We start from the raw sequence: 25,117 nt of genomic DNA, 5'->3' as shown, positions 1-25,117 counted from the left end.
CTACAAAGGAGCATCCAAATTTGGGTAAGTTTTGGACTTAAATTCATTTTTACATTTAATTGGTTTAGTGGTGATTGATCGTGGATGTGTTAATTGAGGATTAATTGATACATGATAGATTATATTGAGATAAGATCTGATCAGTGGTTGATTATTTGAGTGTTTGTTCCATTTGGTAGTAGATTGGTTATTTGATTACAGATTGGGTGGGTTGTACATATCATATGATTAAGGGAGATCTGATTTCTTGGTTGTGATGGATGGATCATTTTCCAAATTGGATTGGAAATCTGTTGTGATTTGATTTTGGATTAGAGATGATTTATGTATAAATCTAATCTTGAGAAGGACATAATTGAGATTAATCATTTCGATTAGGGTTTTATCTATGGGTTTGAATCTTTGGGTTTAGCTAGTTGTCGCTTATGTAACTAGCTAAACTGTATATTATATGGTTTTGCAGGAAGTTGATTTGAGACAAGCGCCTCGATGTGGGAAGTGTATTGGCACGATTTTCGCAATGAAGGCGGGTACCTTGACTTATCTTTGATAATGTCATGTTGATATGTTTAGTAGGTTATAGCCTTTAGTAATAATTATGTTCGTTCTTGTTTCGATATGTCACTACCGGATACCTGTTACATGTTTGTTAGCTCACCTGTTATGCATTTATTGTTAGTACCCACATGATTTTATATATGCTCATATGGTAGTGACATACCATGCCTCATTATGCTCAGGACCTAGGTTTTTATACCCCACCTGACCTGTGTACCTTAGGTCTTCAGATTTGACCATCGATACTACGGTACATATTTTATATATATGGATATTGTTATGTTGATCATGTTATTTCCATGCTTAGTGTCATGCATCATCTCACATGATTACATATTGCGCGATAGTCTGCTACATTATTGTCGAGCACATCGCCAGTTATATGTATCCTTACATACCACCACTCATGGGTTAGTGGTATATCAGACAGGTATGTGATAGTTCTGCTGTTTGGCTCTGTTGGTCTGGTGACTCAGCGTGGTAGCCGGCAGACAGTTCTGCTCTGTTTGGCTCCGCTGGTTTAGTGTAGCAGCGTGGTAGCCGGCAGGTGGTTGGACTCTGTTTGGCTTCGTTGGTCCGCTCATGGTTAGTGTGACGCAGCGTGGTAGCCGACAGAGATTTCCTCCCCGTCATCGTGTACCGGGAGATGAGAGCATTGTGCTCCCCCATTTATGATTTGGGGTAGGAGGATAGATGTACTCTGACAGCATCCCGTCTACTCGGTCACTCATCGGGAGCAGTGACGTCAGAGTGCACGGTTGTCACAACCCTACCCACTCGGTCTCACCATTGTGTGTGAGATGACTGACTGACGTTAGGGGTGACCATGTCTTTGACATCATATGCATTTACTGATTGTGTTTGTTGCATTTATATGCTGCATTTGGATGGATGCATATGTTTGACATGTATACAGGATTTATGATACTCTCGGTCTGACGACCTGATTAGTTTGATAGGAGGCCCTGGTGACTACAGTTCTCTTCAGCTTTTTCTATTGTGCATTTCCATCTTTTGTCCAGAGACTGTACTCCATAGTTATTACTATTTGTTATAGCTTACTATACATGTCAACTGGTATTTGTTGAGTTGTTTAACTCACCCCCGTGGACACTATCTTTTTCAGGTACCAGGTCGTTATGGAGTCACTTGGAGTATCCTGTTTGTCAGTCCCCACGTCACATCAGACGATTTACAGTTTCCCTTTATGTTTTATTTAATTTGTGTGTCAGTGTATTTAGCTTTGTGCTCCGGTTTTGTTTCTGGAGTGTTGTTGTTGTACGTGGTATTTTGTATTGTTTGTTGGTTGTGTAAGCCTAGCCGGCTAGCAGTCGTTTATTTTAGTTTGTTTGTGTGTCCATTGTATTTCCGCTGTGTTTGATTCTGGTACAACCAAGTGGGTTGTTAGTTTTATATATAACTGCGTGGTGGTGTTTTTATTGTATTAGCCGAGTAGGCTGCATATAAACTGCGTGGTTGTGTGTTTATTCCAACCGTCTATGGCTGAGGTATATTGTACATGTAGAAATGATTCAGATTGTCAGCTGTACAGGGGAGGTGCTGCCGAAATTTTTTTCGGACAGGGACTCCCCCAGGGCATGACAGTCGCCGTCGGCGATCGTCGCCGGCGACCACCGTCGGTCACCGCCGGCGATCGTCACCGTCGCCGGTTGTCGATGGCGGGTGCCGACGGAGGAGGCCAACGACGACGACCGTTGGTTGCCGTAAGCTCTGGCAGAGGTGCGGCGGCCATCGATAGAGGTCACAGGATATTTTTATCATTTTATAATAATATGAATTACATTCTTTATAAAAAATAATGAACACCAAGCAAAAGAATGTAATCATCCTTGTAATCAAAGATTACATACGTTATATTACCAAACGTAGTAATGTAATCAAGATTACATTACATTACATTACAAATTTGATTACATTACAAGCAAGATTACATTACACCCAACCAAACATATTAGTGTATTGTCATTTTGTCACCATATAAGGATCTAGGTCTCGTCCACATATGCAGACATGTCCATTTGCATCAAACGATCAGTTTCCAATATTTCTTAAATTCAATCAAAATAAGTCTATATAGCAGATTTATGTATGTATGTTTCTTACACTACACAGATTTGCCCAGATGCTTCTTATACTAATTTTTGTATAATTTCTATTGAATGAACAATATATCAAATAAAGTATTTTAAGATGGTATTTGGTTCACTCTTAAGAATCGGAATGGGAATAAGTATCATAGTATTATGAAATAGGAATGAATATGAGCTTGGGTATTATTCTTAAAACTAATATTTGGTTAGTTGAATATTTTCAATCAGAATGAACCTAAATTTTCTTTTCTTTTTTACCCTTAGCGGAAAAGAAAAGAAAAAATTAGATGTGAGAGAAAATTGAATGTGAGAGAAAGATATGATGAGAGAGAAAGTATGATGAAAAAAATGAAGAGAACGAAAGTGTGGTGAGAGAGAGCGTGATAGGAGAGATTGAGGAGAGAAAAATTATGATGAGAGAGAGAAAGTATGATGGGAAAAAATTAAGAGAGGGAAAGTGTGATGGAAAAAATTGAAGAGAGGGAAAGTGTGGTGAGAGAGAGTGTGATAAGAGAGAGAGCGTGATAGAAGAGATTGAGGAGAGAAAAAGTATGATGAAAGAGAAAGTGTGATGAAAAAAATAAAGAGAGGGAAAGTGTGATGAGAAAAATGAGGAGAGATTAAGAGAGAAAGTATGATGAGAGAGAAAGTATGATGAGAAAAAATGAAAAGAGCGAAAGTGTGGTGAGAGAGAGCATGATAGAAGAGAGAGCGTGATAGAAGAGATTGATGAGAGAAAAAGTATGATGAAAGAGAAAGTGTTATGGAAAAAAATAAAAAGAGGGAAAGTGTGATGAGAAAAAATGAGGAGAGATTAGGAGAGTGAAAGTATGATGAGAAAAAAATGAAAAGAGCAAAAGTGTGGTGAGAGAGAGCGTGATAGGAGAGATTGAGGAGAGAAAAATTATGATGAGAGAGAAAGTATGATAGGAAAAAATGAAGAGAGGGAAAGTGTGATGGGAAAAATTGAAGAGAGGGAAAGTGTGGTGAGAGAGAGCGTGATAAGAGAGAGAGTGTGATAGGAGAGATTGAGGAGAGAAAAAGTATGATGAAAGAGAAAGTATGATAGAAAAAATAAAGAGAGAGAAAGTGTGATAAGAAAAAATAGCAGAGATTAGGAGAGAGAAAGTATGATGAGAGAGAAAGTGTGATTGAAAAATGAAGAGAGAGAAAGTGTAATGAGACAAAATGAGGAGGGCGAGTGTGATGGGAGAAAATGAAGAGAGAGAAAGTGTGATGAGAGAAAATGAGAAGAGTGAGTGTGATATGAGATAATGAAGAGAGAGAAAGTGTGATGAGAGAAAATGAGAAAAGCGAGTGTGATAGGAGATAATGAAGAGAGAGAAAGTGTGATGAGAGAAAATGAGAAGAGCGAGTGCGATAGGAGAGAATGAAGAGAGAGAAAGTGTGATGCGAGAAAATGAGGAGAGAGTATGGTAGGAGAGATTTAAAAGAGAGAAAGTATGATAAGAGAGAAAGTGTGATAAAAAAAAGAGGAGAGAGTGTGTAATGAGAGAGAAAGTGTAATGAAAGAGAAATTGTGATGGAATAGAGTGAATAGAGAGAAAATAAGGAGAGAGAGTGTGTGATATAAGAGAATATAAGGATAAAATAGTAGAGAATGTGTGATGAGAGAGAATATAGGAAGAAAATGATAGTGAATGTGTGATGAGAGAGAATAAGGAGAGAAAATAGGATGAAAGAATAAGGAGAGAGAAAGTATGATGCGAGAGAATAATGAGAGAGAAAGTATGATGAGAGAGAATAAGGAGAGAGAAAGTATGATGAGAGAGAATAAGGAGAGAGAAAGTGAAATGAAAGATAATTTGAACAAAGGATATTTTTATCTAAAATTTAATTTTTATTCTCATTCCTATCAAAACCTAAGGGAAGATATAAGTTTCATCAATACCTAAATTTTTAAATTTCATTCCAAAATATTGATTTCATTCCCATCAACCAAACACAAGGTTTGGAAATGAATCATTCTCTCATTCTCAAACTTTTACACCAAATGCCACCTAAGTTTCTTAAATGTATTGATCATTGTAATTTTTTATATATATATTTTTAAATTTTTTTGTCCAAGATAGTTAGCACGTTATGATTAGTAGGGAACATTTATTTTCTCATTATGGAACTAGTAAAATTACTGATGCTTGCTGTTGATCCAAGAAAGGTTGAGATCCATCAGAGGTAAGATCTTGCCATTATTCTTGTGCTCTTTCACTTATTTGTAAATGCTTTTCAGCTTGAGGGTTCCTTTTTCAACTTGATATAAAGTCCCAATGTAATTTGTCCATCTTAATAGTACATCTACTATCATTTATGTGGGCAACCATCATGCACACGGATATCTAAGAAAGCCTTTCTATTTGCATCGAAATTTCGATTTATAACTGGAACGATAACGTGTCATTATAATTTTGATATTTTTAAATATATTAACTAAAAAATATAAAACTCAAATATTTCAAAAATACAATATATATATATATATATATATATATATATATATATATATATATATATATATATATATATATATATATATATATATATATATATATATATATAGGACAAGCAACCTTTCCAATTGTATAATACACATCAATTAAATTGTGAAAACAAAATTAGAGAAAGGAAGGACACATAATGATAAACTTTGCTGAAGAAAATGAAGAACTTTAAATACCTAATAGATTTTCTAAATTATACTTCAAAAGTTTCATCATGCTTTCCTAGGACAAATGCAAATCCAGTCTCAATCGAAAATTGAATTGCATCTTGCTGGTCAGATCCAGTTTCTATATCATGAGTAACTGATCTGAATATTCCTAACTCCTATTTACAAGCTCAAATCATGTTGATTTCAAATTTGATAACTGATACAGATATGTTTTGATGGCAAAGTAGTAATTAGGAGAGGGAGGATGGACAATTTCATCATTCCACCGTGTAAGGTTTTAAGGTGAGTGGAGGGGGCTTTTCTTCTTCATGCGTGCACCGCGCCGCCACCAGCGGCCTCCTTGTTTTCTTCTTCCTCCTCCTCCTCGCGACGCCAGCCAGGCCTTCCTTTTCCTCTCTTCTCTCGCGGGACACGCCTCCGCCGGGGACCTTCTGTTCGGCGTCTTCACCGTTGCCACCACGAATTAGGGATTCTCTTCTTCGTGGCTTCCTTCCGCCGCACTGCTTCAGCCCAAAGGGCCTTCGGCGTCATCGGCAGCACCTCTTTCCTTTCCTCACAGCGCCGCCGCCGCCTCCCCCTCAAGCTGCGCCGCCTCGGCAGACCGCCGCCGCCCATCCACCTCGCTCTCGTGCACACCGCCGCAGATGCTGCTCGCCGTTGACGCCTCTCGTCGTCAGGACAGAACCATCCCTTTTCTCCTTGTCCATGCATAGCAGCCTCACCCGCCGGCAGTCACCGAGCACCACGGCCATGCTTGCCGATGCCTCCTTCGACTCTTCATGCCTCCACACGTTGCAACCCCCTTCGCCGAGAGCCTCCACCTGCCGCAGCCTTCCTGGCCGGTAGCCACCACACGCCGGCAGTCCATGTGCTGTACGTCCCCGTGCCGATCTCCTACCCGGTCTTCTATCGGGAACTTAATCTTCTGACAGTATATTGAGACTACCGCTCGGAATTCGTTGAGGGTCGGTCGGCCTAGGATGACGTTGTAGGCTGAGGGGGCATCCACCACAATGAAGTTCATTGTCCTGGTCCTTCTGAGCGGCTCCTCCCCAAGTGATATGGCCAACTTGACTTTGCCGATCGGCAGAACTTCATTGCTGGTGAACCCATATAATGGGGTCGTCATTTGCAGTCGATCTGGAGCTGATCGAAAGCCTTCTTGAAAATTATATTCACCGAGCTCCTCATATCAACAAAAATTCGATGAATTGTATAGTTGGCGATTACCGCTCAGATGATGATGGCGTCATCGTGAGGGACTTCCACTCCTTCGAGGTCCTGGGGTCCGAAGCTGATTTCGAGTCCGCTCGCCATCTCCTGGCTACAACCTACAGCGTGAATTTCCAAGCGCCGAGCGTACAACTTTCTGGCTCGATTGGAGTCTCCGTTAGTAGGTCCGCCAGCGATGATATTTTATCTCTCCCCGAGTGGCATTGCTTCTATTTTCCTCCTCCCATGCATTGAGCCTGTGTCGCTCGTGTGAGGCTCGAGGATGGTCATTGCTCCTTTGCTGATGGTGGTGCTACCGCTTGGGCGACCGCCTGGCATCTTCTCGTCGCTCGATGGTTTGATGCCTGTGTCGCCGGTCGGGTGAAGGCGATTGACGATGATAACCCCTTGGCGCCGGTCGGGCGATCGAGGTAAACCCGCAACAGTCACGAGTGTTGTGTGATGCTGACTGATGGAAGGAACAAAACATGGGCGTCCATACCTTGTCCTTCGCTGTTTTCGACTTATCAGAAGCCACATGTTGCACGGCCTGCGCCCTTGTTTCCTAGTGCGGTCGGCCTTCAGCTCTCGACCCCCCTTGGCAGTTGGTGGCTACTCGGCGATCGTCGTTCGGTTGGCACCGCGGGTTCGGATGGCGCCTCCTTCCTTCTGGCTGCTTGAGCTTCCTCCACATTATGTACTCGTTGGCCTTCTTGAGCATATGATCGTAGTCCCGGGGTGACTTCCTGATGAGCGATCGGAAAAAATCTCTGTGCACAAGCCCCTGGGTGAAGACATTCATCATGGTCTCAGATGAGACCGAGGGGATATCCATAGCTACCTGGTTGAAGCATTGGATGTATGCTTGGAGGGTTTCTCTCGAACCTTGCTTTAAAGAGAACAGACTGACGCTTGTCTTTTAGTAGCGCCGGCTACTTGCAAAATGATGGAGGAAGATAATTCGGAAATCCTTGAAGCTTTGTATTGATCCATCCGATAGCCTCCTGAATCATCGTTAGGCCGAGCCGGACAGCATTGTGAGAAAAACTCGACATTTCACCCCATCAGTGTATTGGTGAAGCGTAGCAATATTGTAGAACTTTCCCAAATGATCATCCGGATCGGTCGATCCGTTGTATTCTCCGATTGCCAAGGGAGTGTAGTGCCTCGGCAAAGGGTCTCAAAGTATTGCTTCGGAGAACTAACGATTGATCCACTCAGGAGATGCGTCGGCTCAGGGAGCCTTGCCTTCCTTGCGTCCCGAACGGGTGCTTCGTCTGAAGAAGATCCCTTCTCTTGATTCGCTTGCGCTGTCACGCCCCAGAGGAGTCCCTGTCCGAGAAAATTTCGGCAGCATCTCCCCTGTACGGTGGACAATCTGAAACTTTTCTACATCTCACAAATACCTCAGCCACAGGCGGCTGGAATAATAACAACAAAATAAAACATCACCACGCAGTTATATATAATCTATTCAGCCTCTGGCTGTTACAACCACGCAGTTAAGATAATTAAACAGTAAAATAATACTCTGACTCGAAATCCACCCTACTCCACTACACTCGTAAAGCTCAAATCCGACGAACTCACCTCTTCTGCCATCCAGGCAGGCATGTAGTAGAATAAAATCCAAATCCAAATCCATCGCAATAATAAAATCCATACAATATCCATAAGCAGAAATAATCCAAAACATATCATGTTCAAAACAGTCTAGAACAGAAAAGAAACCAAAGAAAACCAAACATATCCTGGAGGTCTGCAGGGACCAGCATTACGTGCAGTGAGGACTAGCGATTGGAACTCCCTCCTGACAGCATCAACCTGAAAATAACAACAATGGAGGCGGGGTGAGTCCAACACTCAGCAGGTACAATTGATATGCAAAGTAAAGAAACAACACCTAGCACTAATCATGCGTACAGTCTCCTGATAAGAAAGATAAAAATGCATCGAAAGTAAACAGGAGAATACTGTACTAACCAGGTCCTGAGTATAAGGTCAAACAGTCCGAGGGATAAGGAAATCCAGTATGCATGTCAAACATAGGTATCCAAACAATATGTAGCATATAAATGCAGCAAACACAAACACAAGCAATAAATGCATCATGCATATGATGCCAATGATGCGTCCTGGTCACCCCTGACGCCAGTCGATCATCTCACACACAATAGTGAGGCCGAGTGGGTAGGGCTGTGACAACCGTGCACTCTGTCGTCACTACTCCTGATGAGTGACCGAGTGGACGGGATGCTGTCGGAGTACACCTATCCTCCTACCCCAAATCATAGATGGGGGAGCGCAATGCTCTCAACTCCCGATACACGATGACGGGGAGGAATCCCTGCCGGATAACACGTTGTGTCACACTACCCATGAGCGGACCAACGGTGCCTAACAGAGTCCCTGCTGCAACACACTCTGCCTGAATCGACCACTAACCCATGAGTGGTGGTGTGTGCAGATCCATGTAACTGGTGATGTGCTCAACAATAATAGAGCGGACTATCGCACAGCATGCAATCATGCAAATGATGCATGGCAATAACCATATAAACTTCCTGACCTAATCCATATATATAGAAAAGTGCACCCTAGGTCAATGAATCATATCGAATCAAAGGTACACAGAAGGTATAAAAACCTAGGTCCTGAACATGGTGAAGCATGGTATATCACTACCCACTATAAGCATGTATAAACAGGTAAAATATACATGAGATGCAAATCAATCAATCAATCAAGCACATACCAAGATTTGGGTAGTGATTAACCGAAACAGATAAGAAACACAATTGATGCAATATGTTAATTTCATTACTAAGCATATCAAAGACAAAAAGTCAAAAGTACCCGCCTCCAATAGGAAAAATCCAATCGTCCAAGTCCGACGTCAAGATACTCGTCTCGCGTCAATGTCCTGTATCACCAATACAATTATATTTTATTTAGCTAACTTCATATGAACAGCTAAATAAAATCCCTAGGACCAACTTAGGGTAAAACCCTAGTCATAAACCCTCAACCTACCTTAATTAAACCCAACGGTTAATTAGGGTTAGTTATCTAATCCCTAATCAACCCATTAGATTAATAATTCAAACCTAAATCAATTATACGTGCAACAAGGCATTTATCTCAATCCAAACTCACCCAAATTCGTATTCTTCGTCGTTAATTTATCGATGGAACACTTGTTTTTGGAACCGTGGTCGTAGCTAGAGTGAGCCACTGACCTACACATCAAACACCCAAAATTTGTAGTCAATACATCCACCTCTGTGAATTAAACCCTAACCTTACCTCCACAGTTCTAAACCAACAGCTTACCCTAAAGCCAAAGCTCGATAGAATCCAGGGCAGCAACTCACACCAATGTGAGGCTCGGCTAGGGCAGAAGAAAAGGTCGGTTCGGCACTGGGGCAAAGTGTGCAGCGGCAGTGACAAGGAGTGGCGTCGGGCTCGCTAGGGCACAAGGGAAGATCGGCAGCACTTGGGCAGTGAGGCCGTCAACTTGGTCGTCACTGCTCGGGGCTGTGGCCGGCGGTAAGAGGAGAGGAGATGTGTCGGCGGCGGTGCTAGGGCACGGCGACGGCGGCACCTAGGGCTCGGGTCGACGCTGCTTGGCGCGAGGAAGAAGTGTCGGTGCTACTCCTTGCGGCGGACTCCAGGGTTAGGGCAGAGCTCGGGAAGAAGAATAAAGAGGAGGAGAAGAAATTGCCGAGAGATTTAAAGCGTCGGCGAGGAAACCGCCGGCGGCGGTTAGGGCACCGAAGGAGAAGGCGCGCGGCGGCGTCGGGGAGAAGAAGGAAGGGGTGTGGGGACGGCTCGGGTTCGGCGACAAAAGCAAAGGAAAAGAAATTAAAAAAAAATAAAAGGGAAAAGGATATATAAATATAATCTTTTCCTCGCTTAAATCGGGTAGCCTAAATAGGCTTTTCCGGACCCTGTTCTTGTTCCCGTTAACTCGTCCATACGAGCTCCGAAAAATTCCCGAAAAATTTCCAAAAAATCCGGAAAATTCCTTTATTAATATTCGCCTATTTTCGGTATTTTACATGCGCAACCTCCGAGGGAGTTTGGAACAGAGCCCGATGAAATAGAATAGGTGCGGGTGGAGCTTCTCCATACGTGCCGGTCGGCAGTCTATTTTGTCCCCAAATAGAATACTGGTCTGGTCGGTCATTATGAGCCGCTCGGCCTCCAGAGGCCGACGTTGCTTGTTGCGCCATTCGGTCAGCTAGTTCCTTTTGTTGCTGTTGCTCGACTATCTTTGTCACTCGCGCTTGTATTAGCGCATCGAGCTCCTCTTGAGTGAGTGTCACGGTGTGAAGTCGTCCATCGTCATCCATCTTTCGGCTCGGATTCAGGTGCGTTCCCACAAATGACGCCAAATTTGATCCTATCAGAGAGTCGAGGCGATGGATGTTGGGGACGTGGCGCTCTTGTTGATCACTGATCATATGGACTCCTGATTGGCGAGACCTGCAACCACAAAATGTCAGTGTTGGGCCAAGGAGAGGTTCCCCGGTGATGACCCTCCGACGCTTAAGTCAAACACCGGCAATGTAGAAGAAACAAGGAAGCAAAATGACAGAGTAACTATAGCTACAGCAGAGATTATGCATACCTCCGTCGAAACTTGGGGGTCTTTATATATGACAACCTGGGAGCGCGTGCACACTTCTCGATGTGTGCACGCTCCTCAAAGCATACCCTGAAGAGACGTGTCAGGAAAGTGTCCCTGACACCATACCTTAACGACCCGAGCATATCTCTGACAAGACAGCGGAAGCTTCCATCGTACAATCTTCTGCCTGACCATGCCAAGCATGTCTGTCGATGGCACAGGTTCCCAGAAGGATATCCTCTGATCCTCCTTTTATCTGTTAAAGGCCGAGCGGAAGAGCTGCTCGGCCATCTATCGATCGTTCGGACGATCTTGTCCTCGGGCCAAGCGGAATGGCCGCTCGGCTAGCATCCGCTGTCCAGACTTCGCTGCCATGTAGAATGGAGTTGTGTCTGAATGTAGTCTACTCGGTCGTCACTGTTTTGTCGGTGTGAGTTCGAGCGGGCTTGCCGCTTGACACTTACCCTGTCTGTCTGAGCACCGGAAGCTCGGTACCTGGTCGAGCTGTGCTAACGTCTGCTTTATGTAGGCTCGGCGGTTCTTCCTCCCGGTCGGAAAAGGGGATTGTTCGATCGGATGATAATACCAGATGTTGATCAGCTTGACTTTGACTTTCACCCTATTATTGGCCACCTTGTTGACCCGAGCCCTTCCTTATCATCGGATCATGATCTATTGTAATGATCTTTTTCATAATGAGATGGATGTGGCCTGTCATAGTAATGTGACGACGTAGGAGTGCCAATAACCAGGACCATCATTTCTGTGACCATAATACTGTGAATGGCCAATCTGGTGTTCTTCCCTTGTTGTTCTCGGATCCACATCATATCTGCTGTTTGAATATTGTGTACTCACTGCACCGGCATTGTATGGAAATGGTGCAGCCTTAGAAGTTGAATGATGGTTGTCTCGACTTATCTGTAAGCTGTTAACAACAAGCCGATGTGCAGCATCTCCAACTTGTTTTCCAGAAATTGATTCAGTTGGATTATGCCTGAGAAAGTTCACGCACGAGACAGTAAAAAATTCAGCAAACATCACAAGTGTAAAGAAAAACAGACTACACAAGTGGATGTGTCATTAGGTTATAATTGGCTTCTTTCTTTGTTAAGAGCAAAATATAATTTATAAAACAAAAAAAAAAAAAACACGATGAGATGATAACTAGCACAACCTTCTTCCACTTTCATACGGCTTCCTGCCTGCATCATCATATGGCTGCCTGCCATTGTCATATTGCCTCCTGCCATTGTCTTCATACCACAAAACTGGCGGTGGCTTTAAATTGCTAGAAGTTACCATCTACAACAAGGAGACCATTTTAAAATAAATGGAAAATACTAGAGTCTATAAAATAAAAGAAGTTATGAGAATTCAAAAACTTTGAACAAAATAAAAGAAAAGTTCCATAGTCTATAAAATTATAAATTACAATCAACAATTAATTATATAAACAAAGAATACAGACATAGTCTGTTATGGCTATTACGCAATTAAACACAAAAATATTGTTCATCCTAAAAAAGTGCAATTACTCTGGCCAGAAAGTGATGGAGATTAAATTAGTTTATGCAATTATATCATATTTAAAGTGTGGTTTTGAGCAATTTCAGGCAACTTGCGGTGGACCTCCAATTGAAATTAGGCAGTTTTTTTTATTGTCATGTGATTTCCACTGCTCTTTGTTTCATCTTCGTCCAATGAAATCCTGTGTTATTTTTTTTTTCCCAATGTCTATCTACTCTTCTACTGCACCTTCCTGGCTTACTTGATTTCACCAAACATCAAGTGCTTGGGTGCATATGCAACCTGAATTGGAGTTGCTGCTTTTGTCATTTCCACCTCTACCAAAACACAGCAAGAATTTGTGTGACCTCATTCCACAACAGCAGGATGGTGCTCATGCTCCAATCGCCACAGACAGTAAACTTTTATTCCTTTAAAAAAATAAATTCCTTCAAATTTTAAAATCAACAAAATAATCCTAAATTTTAAAGAGATGAAAATGATTTGCAAAGCCCGCATATCATTATTATGTTAAATAAAGTAAAATAATAATAATGCCCATAGGGCAATCTGATATATTTAAGTCAGGAATTTTTATTTTACAAGAGAATTTAACTTAGTCTCTCAAAGTCTTGATTTCTAATATCTCTGGCAAAGTTAGAGAATTATTACCATTTGCAAAAACCATACCAATGATACACTGAAGGTCACACTTACCATCTGTCAAAGTTAATTTCTTCTCCATATGATACACTGACAACACCATCGCTCCATGCGATCATCTCTCTCACACCCTAAACCAGTGGCTGTGGCCCACTTCGCTCTCCAATGATTTAACCTTCACTGATGGTCACCCTTGTCTTAGCCTTTTTATTCCATTAAGGTAGATAAACAACCCGTCTCCGACTTGATGACTGAGTTCCACTCACCGACAAAAAAATTTCTTCTCACTCTCCATGCGCCTTTTTTTATCTTTAAAGCTTCCCATTCCTCATCCAATATATATATATATATATATATATATATAATTATGAAAATATTTTTTCATCTTTCATGCCATAGATGCAATCTACCACCTATAGTTGTTTTTAAATAGTGGCCATCAGAGTTAAATCTCTGTTACAAAGTAGGGACAATTGATGAAAAAAATATTAGAGGTATCAGTAAATACCATGTATTTCTACAAGTGTCAATATGAAAATTTTGGCATATGAAATGGTTAAGATGAATGTTTGAAGTGTTATGTTAGAGTTAAAAAGATCAAGATACCTACATTTCATTAACAATTGGGTATAGGCCAAAACAGATCATTTTCAAGTATAAAGAAAACAGCATAGTTTGATTAGACAAGATGAATCAATTAGAAGCAGTGGAGTAAAAAAAAGCTTGAGTGACTTAAGCAAGAAGACTTTCCACAAACTACTGATGTTCTTAAATTCCAACCAACTAATCTGTGTCTGTAGCCAATCAAATTCAACCCCATACATGAACAAAGGTTAACCAAGGAAATAATTGTTGAATTGTGAGATGTTCCCACTAACTTGAATGGAGACAAATGAGTAGTTGGAAAAGAGATGTTTCATCAAAAATAAAGCTTGATGTCAATAAGGATAAGCCAGGTAACGAAGGTATAAGTAAATCATATCACTAACAGGTATAACTAGCACCACAACTAACAAGTAAACAGATGTATACCTTTTGGGGGAAAATAACCCCTGCAGGTGGTTGAGTCTTATGTGCATCTGGAAGTTTGTAAATTGAACATCTGGAGAAAGGTTACCCTGTTTCTTTGAAGCAAATACCAAATTGGAGCTTACATGACTTGATTATCCATTATATCTTTCTTTAACTGGAGATTTGAAATCAGAGAACATGGTTCTCCACCACAAAGACATAGATACCCATTCATTCCACCACTGCATAGAGAACAAATGTCATAACAGATCAAACAGTTAAATAATCTTCTTAAGGTGATTGAACTTTTGTTAAAACAGCATGCCAGAAGTCCCAACAATTTGGGATTAGCCATCTACATTAAATTCCACCATTGAACTGTGTAAGCTATATTATTAGTAACATTACAATTTTAAATCACTTTTAATGATATCAAATATAATTATTTTCTCCTATTTCTTAAAGATTTTTATGTATCTATTCTTCCAAACATGCTCTGTGAGATTCTCCTTTTATTTGACACTAAATTTTTGTAATTTCATTAAATATCTTTATCATTTGACATATTAACCAAAAATGGCTAGCAAACCATTCGATATTACTAAATAGCATTGGAACGAAAGCAGCTAGACACGAGCTATAATTTGCTAGCAGACTTTATAATAAAAAAACTCTAAAGAAATTTTGGCTTTCCAAAATCTCTATTTAACAAGGTCACACTACCACTATTCTTTAAATGAACAATAACTTAAGGATATTTGTCCAATCAATTAAAGTATAATATTATTTCTCAATTGTTTTCGCACTCCGTAGAGGCATACACGCAGATATATACCTGGTCATAGGATCAAATTTCTCTTTTGCTTCAGCCTTCTCCTTGTCAGGCAAATTTGAGAATCTGCTTATCAAAGAGAAAATGTATGGGGAAAGAGGGTAGGAAACCTTCACAAAAAGCATGTCTGACATAATACTATTTCCAGTGGACTTCCTCCAATCAAAATATAATCACACGTAGTGAACCTATGTGAAGAGAACATGATTCTGATTTGCATGCAACCACTAATACCGTTACACACTTAAAAAAAAAAAAAAAAAAAAAACTTGCAAATAACAATGGCATTCCCGACTGAATATATATTTCAATCGATACTATTCCGACTGAATATATATTTCAATCGACAATTCATTTAACGGGTTCGGGTATTGATGTTTACCGACGGAGTTAACATTCCGTCAGTATATATCGCTAATCGGGCGATCCGATTAGGGTTAGAGTTTACTGACGGAATCACAATTCCGTCGGTAATTCCCGACGGAATCATAATTCCGTCGGTAAACCCCGACGGAATCACAATTCCGTCGGGAATTACCGACGGAATTGTGATTCCGTCGGTAAAACAGAGTGAAATTAGGGCACGGTACGACTTTCCTCTCCCCGCAAACTTGATATCCTCTCCTCTCTGCTTCCTCGGCGATCAGCAACCGACAACCGGCGATCTTGGCATCCAGCCTCGTGTCCTCTCCCGTTGTCGGCGATCAGCAACAGACGACTCTGGTACGCTCCTCTCCTCCCTTATCTCTTTTGTTTGACGCGCACGCCGGCGCTACGCCGGCGCCTGCTCCCCGGGCGTGTGCTCCGCTGGCGGCTGCTCCTCAGGCGCCTGCTCGCGGCAGCCGGCCTCCGATGGCGCCTACTTGCTACAGGCTGGCGCCGCAGGCCGACGCCGCAGGGCCCTGTTCACTGCAGGCCGGCGCCGCATGCCCCTGCTCGCGGCGGCCGGCTGCCGCAGCGTCGGTCACCGCAGGCCCCTACTCGCGGCAAGCCGGGCGCCGCAGGCCCTTGCTTGCTGCAGGCAGTTGCCGCAGGCCCGTGCCCATCTACACTGCTTACTGCTTTTCGATTCCAGTTTTTTTGCTTCTCGTATGAGATCGGATCTGTTAGCAACTGAGTTCGTCTCTCCAATGTGCGAGAGAGAGCCTGTGTCGATTTAAATCTCATCTACGCTGCTGATTTCTATGCTGTATAATAGGCTCTCTACAGATGAATCTAGATTATTTGTAATTGTCTGTCTTTCGTTGGGTAATATTCTTTGGAGATTTCTCCGGAAGATGTTAACTATGCAGAAATGTAAACTTTATAAAAAAACATTTGTAGGTCTGATATAACTTTGATTAGAAAATAGGTTTTCTGAGCTAAACTAAATTCTCTGTTTTGCTGAGTTATCTACCTTTCTAAAAATAATAATAATAGTTTTTTTTGTCTTTTTCTATTTATAATTTTTCTTTTTCTTTTCTAAACTCTTAGAATATTTTTTTCTTCTCCAGTGACAGTTGGTATCATGTTCATCATGCTCAACCTAGCATGATACGTATATGACTGACTCCTAATTAGTCCATTTTAGTGAAAAATGAAAAAGAAAATGGCGAATACCCCTGCCCAAGAACCATCTTGAGAGGTAAATCATGATAATTGAGAGATAATGTAGGTGGAAGGGTGAATAAAAATAGAATTTAAATAAAGAAAATAAGCTCATGATCTCGTGGGTCATGTCAACTCATGATCGCGGCTGGCCGCAGGCCCCTGCTTACGTTCTATAAATTAGATTGGTTTACTTGCATTATCTTTTATTTAGTAGACTTAGTTTCATTATATGTATTGTTATTTCATTTAATGAGCGTTTATGCAACAACATAGAATTTTTGTAATATGATAGGAAGATAATGAGATGAATATGAGCTCATAATGCTTTATTGGGTAACAATGTATATGAATAAAGCTTGGATGTACAATCGATTAGAAAATGAATTTTTTAGAGCTGATTTTATTACTGCAGTTGAACAGTTCGTGAACTTTGCTAAAAGTCATCCAGAATATATGAATGGTGCCGAGTTACGATGTCCATGCAATCATAAAAATGTCAAAATAGAGCTTTCCGTGATGAGGATACCGTAAAAATACATTTATGCAGAAATGATTTTGTGCCAAATTACTACAATTGATACTATCACGGAGAGCCTTGTTTATATGAACCAATTGGGCCTTCTGGTGGGTCGTCATCTGGGACAACTGCTACCGCTCCTGAAGCATCAACTAATATTGATATTACAATGCAATCAATGGTTAATGATGCGATGAATGCAGTTGATTATTCCAATATAGATGAAATACCAAAACCTGAATATCAACAACTATATGAGATGTTAAAGGCTAGTGAAAGAGAAGTGTGGGAAGACATTCCTTCTGGTCATTCTCAACTATCAGCTACTGCAAGGTTATTGAATATGAAAGCAGAACATCATTTTTCTGAAAGATGTTACGATGACATTTGTCAATTGATATCAGAGTTGCTCCCTGCTGATAACATAATAACTGATAGCTTCTATGAAACAAAGAAATTGATCAGAGGTTTAGGTTTGCCTGTAGAGAAGATTGATTGTTGTATAAACAACTGTATGATATTTTGGAATGAAGACAGTGTTATGAATAAATGCAAAATCTGTACTCACCCTCGTTTTAAATATCGTACTCGCATACCAGGGAAGAAGAGGAAAAATATTGCTTGGAAAGTGATGTATTATTTTCTGTTAACTGCTAGACTTCAACTCTTGTATTCATCTGCAGCTACAGCTTGCCACATGACGTGGCATCATGAGCATGAGCATGAGCACGAAGGAGGTATAATGTGTCATCCTTGTGATTCTCTTGCATGGAAACATCTTGATACTGTATTTCCCTCTTTTGTAATGGAACCACGTAATGTGAGATTGGGACTTTTTGCAGATGGATTTCAACCTTTTGGTCAGTCACGACATCAATATTCATCTTGGCCAGTTATATTAACTCCGTACAACTTACCGCCATGAATGTGCATGAAAGATGAATTTATGTTCCTTATTGTGCTTATTCCTGGTCCAACCAATCCTAAAGATAAGATAGATATTTTCTTGCAACCTTTAATTGCCGAGCTGAATGAATTATGGAATGTAGGGTCGATGACTTATGATGTTGCAAGTAAAACAAATTTTATATTGCATGCTGCCTTATTATGGACGATCAGTGCTTTTCCAACATACTCAATGTTGTCTGGATGGAGCACGACTGGTAAATTAGCATGTCCATATTGCATGACAGAGTCCGATGCATTTTCATTACCTTGTAGTGGGAAGGTATCTTGGTTTGATAATCACTATAAATTTTTACCAATTGATCACCCTTTTAGGAGAAATAAGAAAAAATTTCTAAAGAATGTTGTAGTCAGAAAACCTCCCCCAACAATCCATGCTTCAGGTGATAAAATCATTAAACAAATTGATAGTTATGGATTTCTCCCAGTATCCCATCCTAATTCTGAAGAGATAAATAAATATCTTGTTAGGATGTGCAAGTGTGGTTGGAAGAAAAGGAGCATTTTCTGGGAGCTGCCTTATTGGAAGTATTTACTCATTCGACATAATATAGATGTGATGCATGTTGAGAAAAATTTCTTTGATAATATTTTTAACACTGTGATGAATGTGCCTGGAAGAACAAAAGACACTGCAAAATCACGTGAGGAATTAAAAGAATTAGTCAACAGACCAGAGTTACATCAGAATGAAACAAACAATAAGTTTCCAAAAGTGTGTTATACATTGGACAAAGATGGTAAACAAGCTTTATGTGGTTGGCTAAAAGAAATTAATTTCCCAGATGGATATGCTTCGAATATGACTCGATGCGTTGATATGAACAAGTTAAAGATGTTTGGAATGAACAGTTATGACTGCCACGTGTTCATGCAAAGACTTATTCCAATAGCTTTTCATGATTTACTTCCCAATAATGTTTAGCAAGCACTTACGGAGTTAATTCTATTTTTCAGAGATTTGATAGCGAGGTGTATTATGACGACCGATATGCTTTGGCTAGAAACAGAAATTCCTCTCATACTTTGTAAGCTGGAGCGCATATTCCCACCTAGTTTTTTTGATTCAATGGAACATCTGCCAGTAGATTTACCATATGAGGCACGAATAGCTGGTTCTATTCAATACAGATGGATGTATCCATTTGAACGATTTTTGAGAAAATTAAAGAATAATGTTCGTAATAAAGCAAAAGTTGAAGGGTCAATATGTAATGCTTATCTGGTTGAGGAAGCATTTTCCTTCTGCTCTTATTATTTTGCTGATCATGTTAAAACCAGATGAAACAATGTCCTAGAAATTTCGATGATACTCGGAATATAGACCCATCAATGCTTTCTATTTTCAAATTTGCTGGTAAACCAATGGGTGCATCTGTTTCTAGATGATTAACTCAACAAGAATACCATGCTGCAAGAATATACATACTCTTAAACTGTGATGAGGTCAAACCTTACATCAAGTAAGTTAACTTCCCCACACAAACTTTAATCTTGTTGTATTTGTTTTCTTAATATCCGAATTGCCTCAAATTAAGCTTAATTCACAGCTTCTATGAACAATAATTATATCTACAAAATCCATCAATGAGTGCAAGTCAGGTTGCTGAAAAGTTAGAGACTGAATTTGCACTATGATTTCAAATATATATAGGTTAGAGAAATTTTCATAATTCTTCATAAAATTAAGTTCGGCCCTAATTTATATGATACCTCTTTTGATAGGTGAAAGATAGCAGAATATCAAATGTGCAAGATGATAGAATATTGAATCTTACATCAGGACCCCTTCGCCAAATAATGGTCTACTCTGGTTACTATGTTAATGGTCTCAAATTCCATGTGACACAACGAGATTCACGGAGATTAACTTATAATTCTAGTGTTTGTGTAAAGGGATCTATCGACACTAATAACACTGAGTTTGATTACTATGGTAGACTTGAGGAAATTATAGAGATTGAATATCCAGCATTACCTATAAAAAGATGTGTGTTATTCAAATGTTCATGGTATGATCCGACCCCAAGAACAGGTATCAGAATACATCCAAATTATAATTTAGTTGAGATTAATACAAATAGAAGGTTCAATAAGTTTAACCTTTCATTTTTGCAATACAAGCGGGTCAAATTTTTTATCTTGAATATCCTACGAAGAGAAAAAGAGCTAGTGAATGGTTGTCTGTTTGTCGAATGAAGCCTCGTTCGATCATAGAAATGCTGAACACCATTACTGCTCAAAACCATGATGCATTTCAGAATGATGAAGTAGAGAGACATTCAGTTGATTCACAACTCCCATCTACATCACAATTACTTGTAGATGTTAATGACACTGACGAGGAGCTAGATGATGGAGAGACATCTAGCAGTGAGGATTTTGCTGACATAACAGAGTCTAGCGATGACGACTTACAAACTGTTGATGTTGAGTAGAACTGTTTCCAGAGTCTAGCATTGATTACATTTTAGCATTATTGTTCATCGAGTAAGTTATGCTTCAATCCTGTTTTATTGCCTGATTATCATGTTTGTAAACTTTATTATGATGTGTTGTAATGCTATTTTGTAGATATTATATCTCATGGCAGATCATCCAGCACCACCACTTCGTGGATCTACAGTTCTTAGGGTTGTCGGAGAGTCGTAAGTATTTTTTAATTATTAGTAATTCATGTTCCTTTTTTAAACATATAGCTTATGTCTTAAAATTGTTTATATACAGATTTACTCCTGACGGCCATCGAGTATCCACATACATTACAAGAAAATTTAAAGAAAGAGTCTGCATTGCTGGTACTACATGGAGACATGTAGATAGTAAGACTAAAGATTTTTATTATAACGAATTTGTGGTAAGTAACTTGAATATGTACAATATATTTGTTCTTTAATATACTAAATTTATAATTCTAATTGCAGAAAAAATATACATGGGAGGATGGGCACGAGGCAGAATTTACAGCAACTTGGAATATTTACTATGCCAAGTTATACAAGGACCTTTTATATTATATGAGAAAGGATGGCAGTAGACCAGCTTATGTATCCGATGAGATTTGGAGTGCATGGATGGCCACTTGGTCTGCAGAAAGATGGCAGAAAAATGCTTTAAAAGCTCAAGAAAATAGGAATACAGAGCCATGTGGCACGAGTACCGAATCTGCTCGGCATATATCAGGATCTCGATCTATTGTTGAGCACGCCATGGATTTGGTGAATTGAATTTAATATTTTGTAAATTAAATTTTTATTTATTAACAAGCCTGTATATTTGTGTACCAACTTATTTGTGCATGCAGGAGCGTTCTTTAGAAAGACAACCCACTTGCCTGGAGGTCTTTCTTAAGACTCACAAGAGAAAGGATGACACATATGTAGATCTTCGATCGAAGAACATTGGGGTTTGAATTTTTAACTTTATTATATTTAATTGTTATTCATTATTAATTAACTCTAGAAATTGTGTACAAGATATAAATTATATATATTTTTTCTACACGGGAGGAAATGACAAGTAGGATTGCTCAGGCATCTCAGCCACCAGTAGAGGGAGGGGAGTCACAGGATCTATCCACCCAGCAAATAAATATAATTTATTATGATGTTGTGGGTGGAAGGACAAAGAACTCCTCCCTCTATGGTCTTGGCTCCCAGGCCAAGGTGGTATTTGATCGCTTGAGGACTCCTAGGGGTCGTGCCAGTTTCTCTTCTTCTTCTTCTGAGGTGGAGTCATTACGAAAAGAAAATCAAGATTTGAAGACTCAGATGACTACCATGGATTAGAGGTGGGAGGAGAGATGGGCTGCTCAGGAGCAGACATTGTCCCAGATGCGAGCAGCCATTGCTAGATGGGACCGATCACAGCAGCCCTAGTTAGAGGATCCCTAGTAAGAGCATGGTATTGAGTCACAGGAGACTTGAGACCCATTAGACCCTGCTGATGATTAGATTTTTCTGAGGTATGTTCAATTACAACTAAATTTTTTTCTTAGTGCAATCATCCTAGTTATTATTAATTCAATATTAGTGTTGTTTGATTGTGAACCGAACATCTGGTTTACTTTCTCCATCATAAAATTTCTCATAACCACACTTTAACCATGCTACTGGAAGAAGTAGAAAAAATAAAGAAGCTAGATTATTGATATACTAACAGTGTCTTATTTGATTGATTAACCATCCTTAACACCAATAACCAAGCCCTCCACAACCTCCAGTTTGTTAAACTTTAAGTTGTTTTGCCTAGTGACAAACTCTAAGTTTGTTAAACTTTCATTTGTTGTTTTTTTAATAATCCAAGTGTCCAAACTTCACCCGATTAATTTTCGAGATAGACAACCTTTCCCTAATTCAACTATTGAGTCAATTCGGAGTGCAACTTATGCACACTCAGAAACTAACTTGATATTCTTATTATTCCTTTGAGTACTAGTGTTGTATTGTTCCATGGCCAGACCAACTCCAACACAACTCTGCTGACAAGCAAACTCATAGACACTAGATTTCATGTATAATTTGTCCTCTAATGGGACAAGGTTCCAAGCATAACCTAAAGGTTCAGATTTGCCTGTTGTCCTCATTAGGCTTATGATACAATAACTTGAACTACTTCAATCATAAAATAAATATTGTAGTTGTTTTTATAAGGTTTCAGATTCTTAAGTGGTTGTGGAGGTGGCTCAATTTTAGTAGTTGTATGCTTAAAGTATATTGTAGTTGTTTTTAGGTTTCAGATTCTTAAGTGGTTTTAATTTATCATACATTAATTAAGTCAAATATAATTATTCTATTTAGATATTCTTAGATATTTATCTTAAATTGTATTGCATTTTGCAGGAGTCCATATTGATACATTCACCACTATACTGTCATTGGATATCTACAATATAATTTAGGTATTTTATTACATGCAAAATTAGTTATATATTACAATTATATCGATTCAGTCTGATTATAATCTCTTATATTTGACTTTTACAGGATTATATTTGGATTTATGTGTAGGTGATGTATCATGGTATGTTTGGATATTTTGTATTTGACGTTGACTTATTAGTACTTTTGGATGTTTATGATTGTCAGTACTTGATATTTGGTTATGTTTTATTTTGTATTGAATTTTGGAGATATAGCCACTTGTTATATGTTTTGTATTGTTTTTTAGACAGTTTTATTATTTGTTTGTGAGCATATTGTATGTTGTTTTGGTTGTTGATTGTGTGGATTGTGATTATGTATTATTTGTGTTTGTCTTACCATCGTTTGTGATTGTTTTTATTGTATAGAAATTGTATATATGATAAGTGGGAAATGCAGGGCAGGGATTTCAAATTTTTTACTGCATATTGCCGACGGAATTCAATTTTCAGTCGGTAATTTCCAACGGAAATCTACATTCCATCGATAATTTATCGAACAACAATAGGTTTTTTACGATACCATGCTGACGGAATTAACCTTTCCGTCGGTATTCACCGACGGAATTCTAAATTTCGTCGGAGAATACCGATGGAATTCAATATTCCGTCGGTAAAGCACCAACAGAAAATTGAATTCCGTCAGTATTCTCCGACGGAATGTAGAATTCAGTCGGTGAATACCGACGGAAAGGTTAATTCCGTCGGTGATTACCGACGGAAATAAACTTTCCGTTGGTAAAAAACCGATGGAATTTGATTTAGTCGGCAACCTCCGTTACATACTGTTTGCCCTTTGCCCTTTGCCGACGGGATAAGTTTTCTGCCGTTAATAAATACCGACGGAAGTCATACATTCCGTCGGTAATTTCCGACTGAATACAATTTCCGCCGGTAAATTAAGCGCCGACCCAATTCTTCCTGATGCCAGAAATTCCGTCGGTATTCCGTCGGAAAGCTCATTTAGCGACGGAATGCCGACGGAATATTCAGTCGTTAGTCGTGACTCTTTTTGTAGTGAAAGTATGTTCCACTTTTCTAATCTCTGAAAGTAAGCGATGATACGATGAATGATCGTGGGGTCGGAGAGATGATGTGGTCAGAGGTCAAGCCCGTGGGATGGTCAAAAGTCAAGCTCACATGGCGGTCAAAAGTCAAGCTTGTGTGGCAGTCAGAAGTCAGGTCTGCGTGGGAGTCAAAAGTCTGACCTACGTGGAGGTCAAGAATCTGGTCTACGTGTAGTTTAAAGGGCCAAGTTACAAAATGGGCTGGGTCAGGCACGAATGGGATCCCGGGGCTAGACCCACGTGTCAAGAACTTAGAGGCCAGGATCACAGGTCGGGATGTGCCAACCAAGGATACAGGTCAGGACTTATAGATTAGTGGCACAAGACACATGGATAAAAGCGTACAGGTCGGGATGTGCCAGCCAAGGATACAGGTCAGGACTTATAGTTTGGCGGCACAAGACACATGAATAGAAGCGTACAGGTCGGGATGTGCCAATCAAGGATACAGGTCAGGACTTAAAGCTTGGCGGCACAATACACATGGACAGAAGCGTACAGGTCAGGATGTGCCAGCCAAGGATACAGGTCAGGACTTATAGAGACACATGAACAGAAGCGTACAGGTCGGGATGTACCAGGCAAGGATACAAGCTAGGGCTTATAGCTTGGCGGCATAAGACACATGAACAGAAGCGTACAGGTTGGGATGTGCCAACCAAGGATACAGGTCAGAACTTATAGCTTGGCGGCACAAGACACATGAACAGAAGCGTACAGGTCGGGATGTGCCAGCCAAGGATACAGGTCAGGACTTATAGCTTGGCGGCACAAGACACATGGACAGAAGTGTACAGGTCGGGATGTGCCAGCCAAGGATACAGGTCAGGACTTATAG

General features: G+C 40.0%; 1 protein-coding gene across 1 annotated transcript in view; it reads right to left on the bottom strand.

Moving 5' to 3' along the window:
- Positions 1-11,917: 11,917 nt before the first annotated feature.
- LOC121972449 (5'-3' exoribonuclease 3-like) overlaps positions 11,918-25,117 on the bottom strand; it is an 88,971-nt gene continuing 75,771 nt past the window's right edge. Inside the window, exons 5-10 of the mRNA XM_042524118.1 lie at positions 24,220-24,272; positions 15,222-15,370; positions 14,530-14,628; positions 14,408-14,477; positions 12,381-12,508; positions 11,918-12,200 (exon numbers count right to left, since the gene is read on the bottom strand). Of these exons, the coding sequence (XP_042380052.1) occupies positions 11,918-12,200; positions 12,381-12,508; positions 14,408-14,477; positions 14,530-14,628; positions 15,222-15,370; positions 24,220-24,272 (782 nt within the window). The remainder of the gene's footprint in view (positions 12,201-12,380; positions 12,509-14,407; positions 14,478-14,529; positions 14,629-15,221; positions 15,371-24,219; positions 24,273-25,117) is intronic.

This window comes from Zingiber officinale, chromosome 4A, assembly GCF_018446385.1.
Source record: "Zingiber officinale cultivar Zhangliang chromosome 4A, Zo_v1.1, whole genome shotgun sequence".
Classification (NCBI taxonomy): Eukaryota; Viridiplantae; Streptophyta; class Magnoliopsida; order Zingiberales; family Zingiberaceae; genus Zingiber; species Zingiber officinale.
The sequence above is the reverse complement of the archived record's forward strand: the minus strand, read 5'-3'. Positions and strand labels throughout refer to the sequence as shown.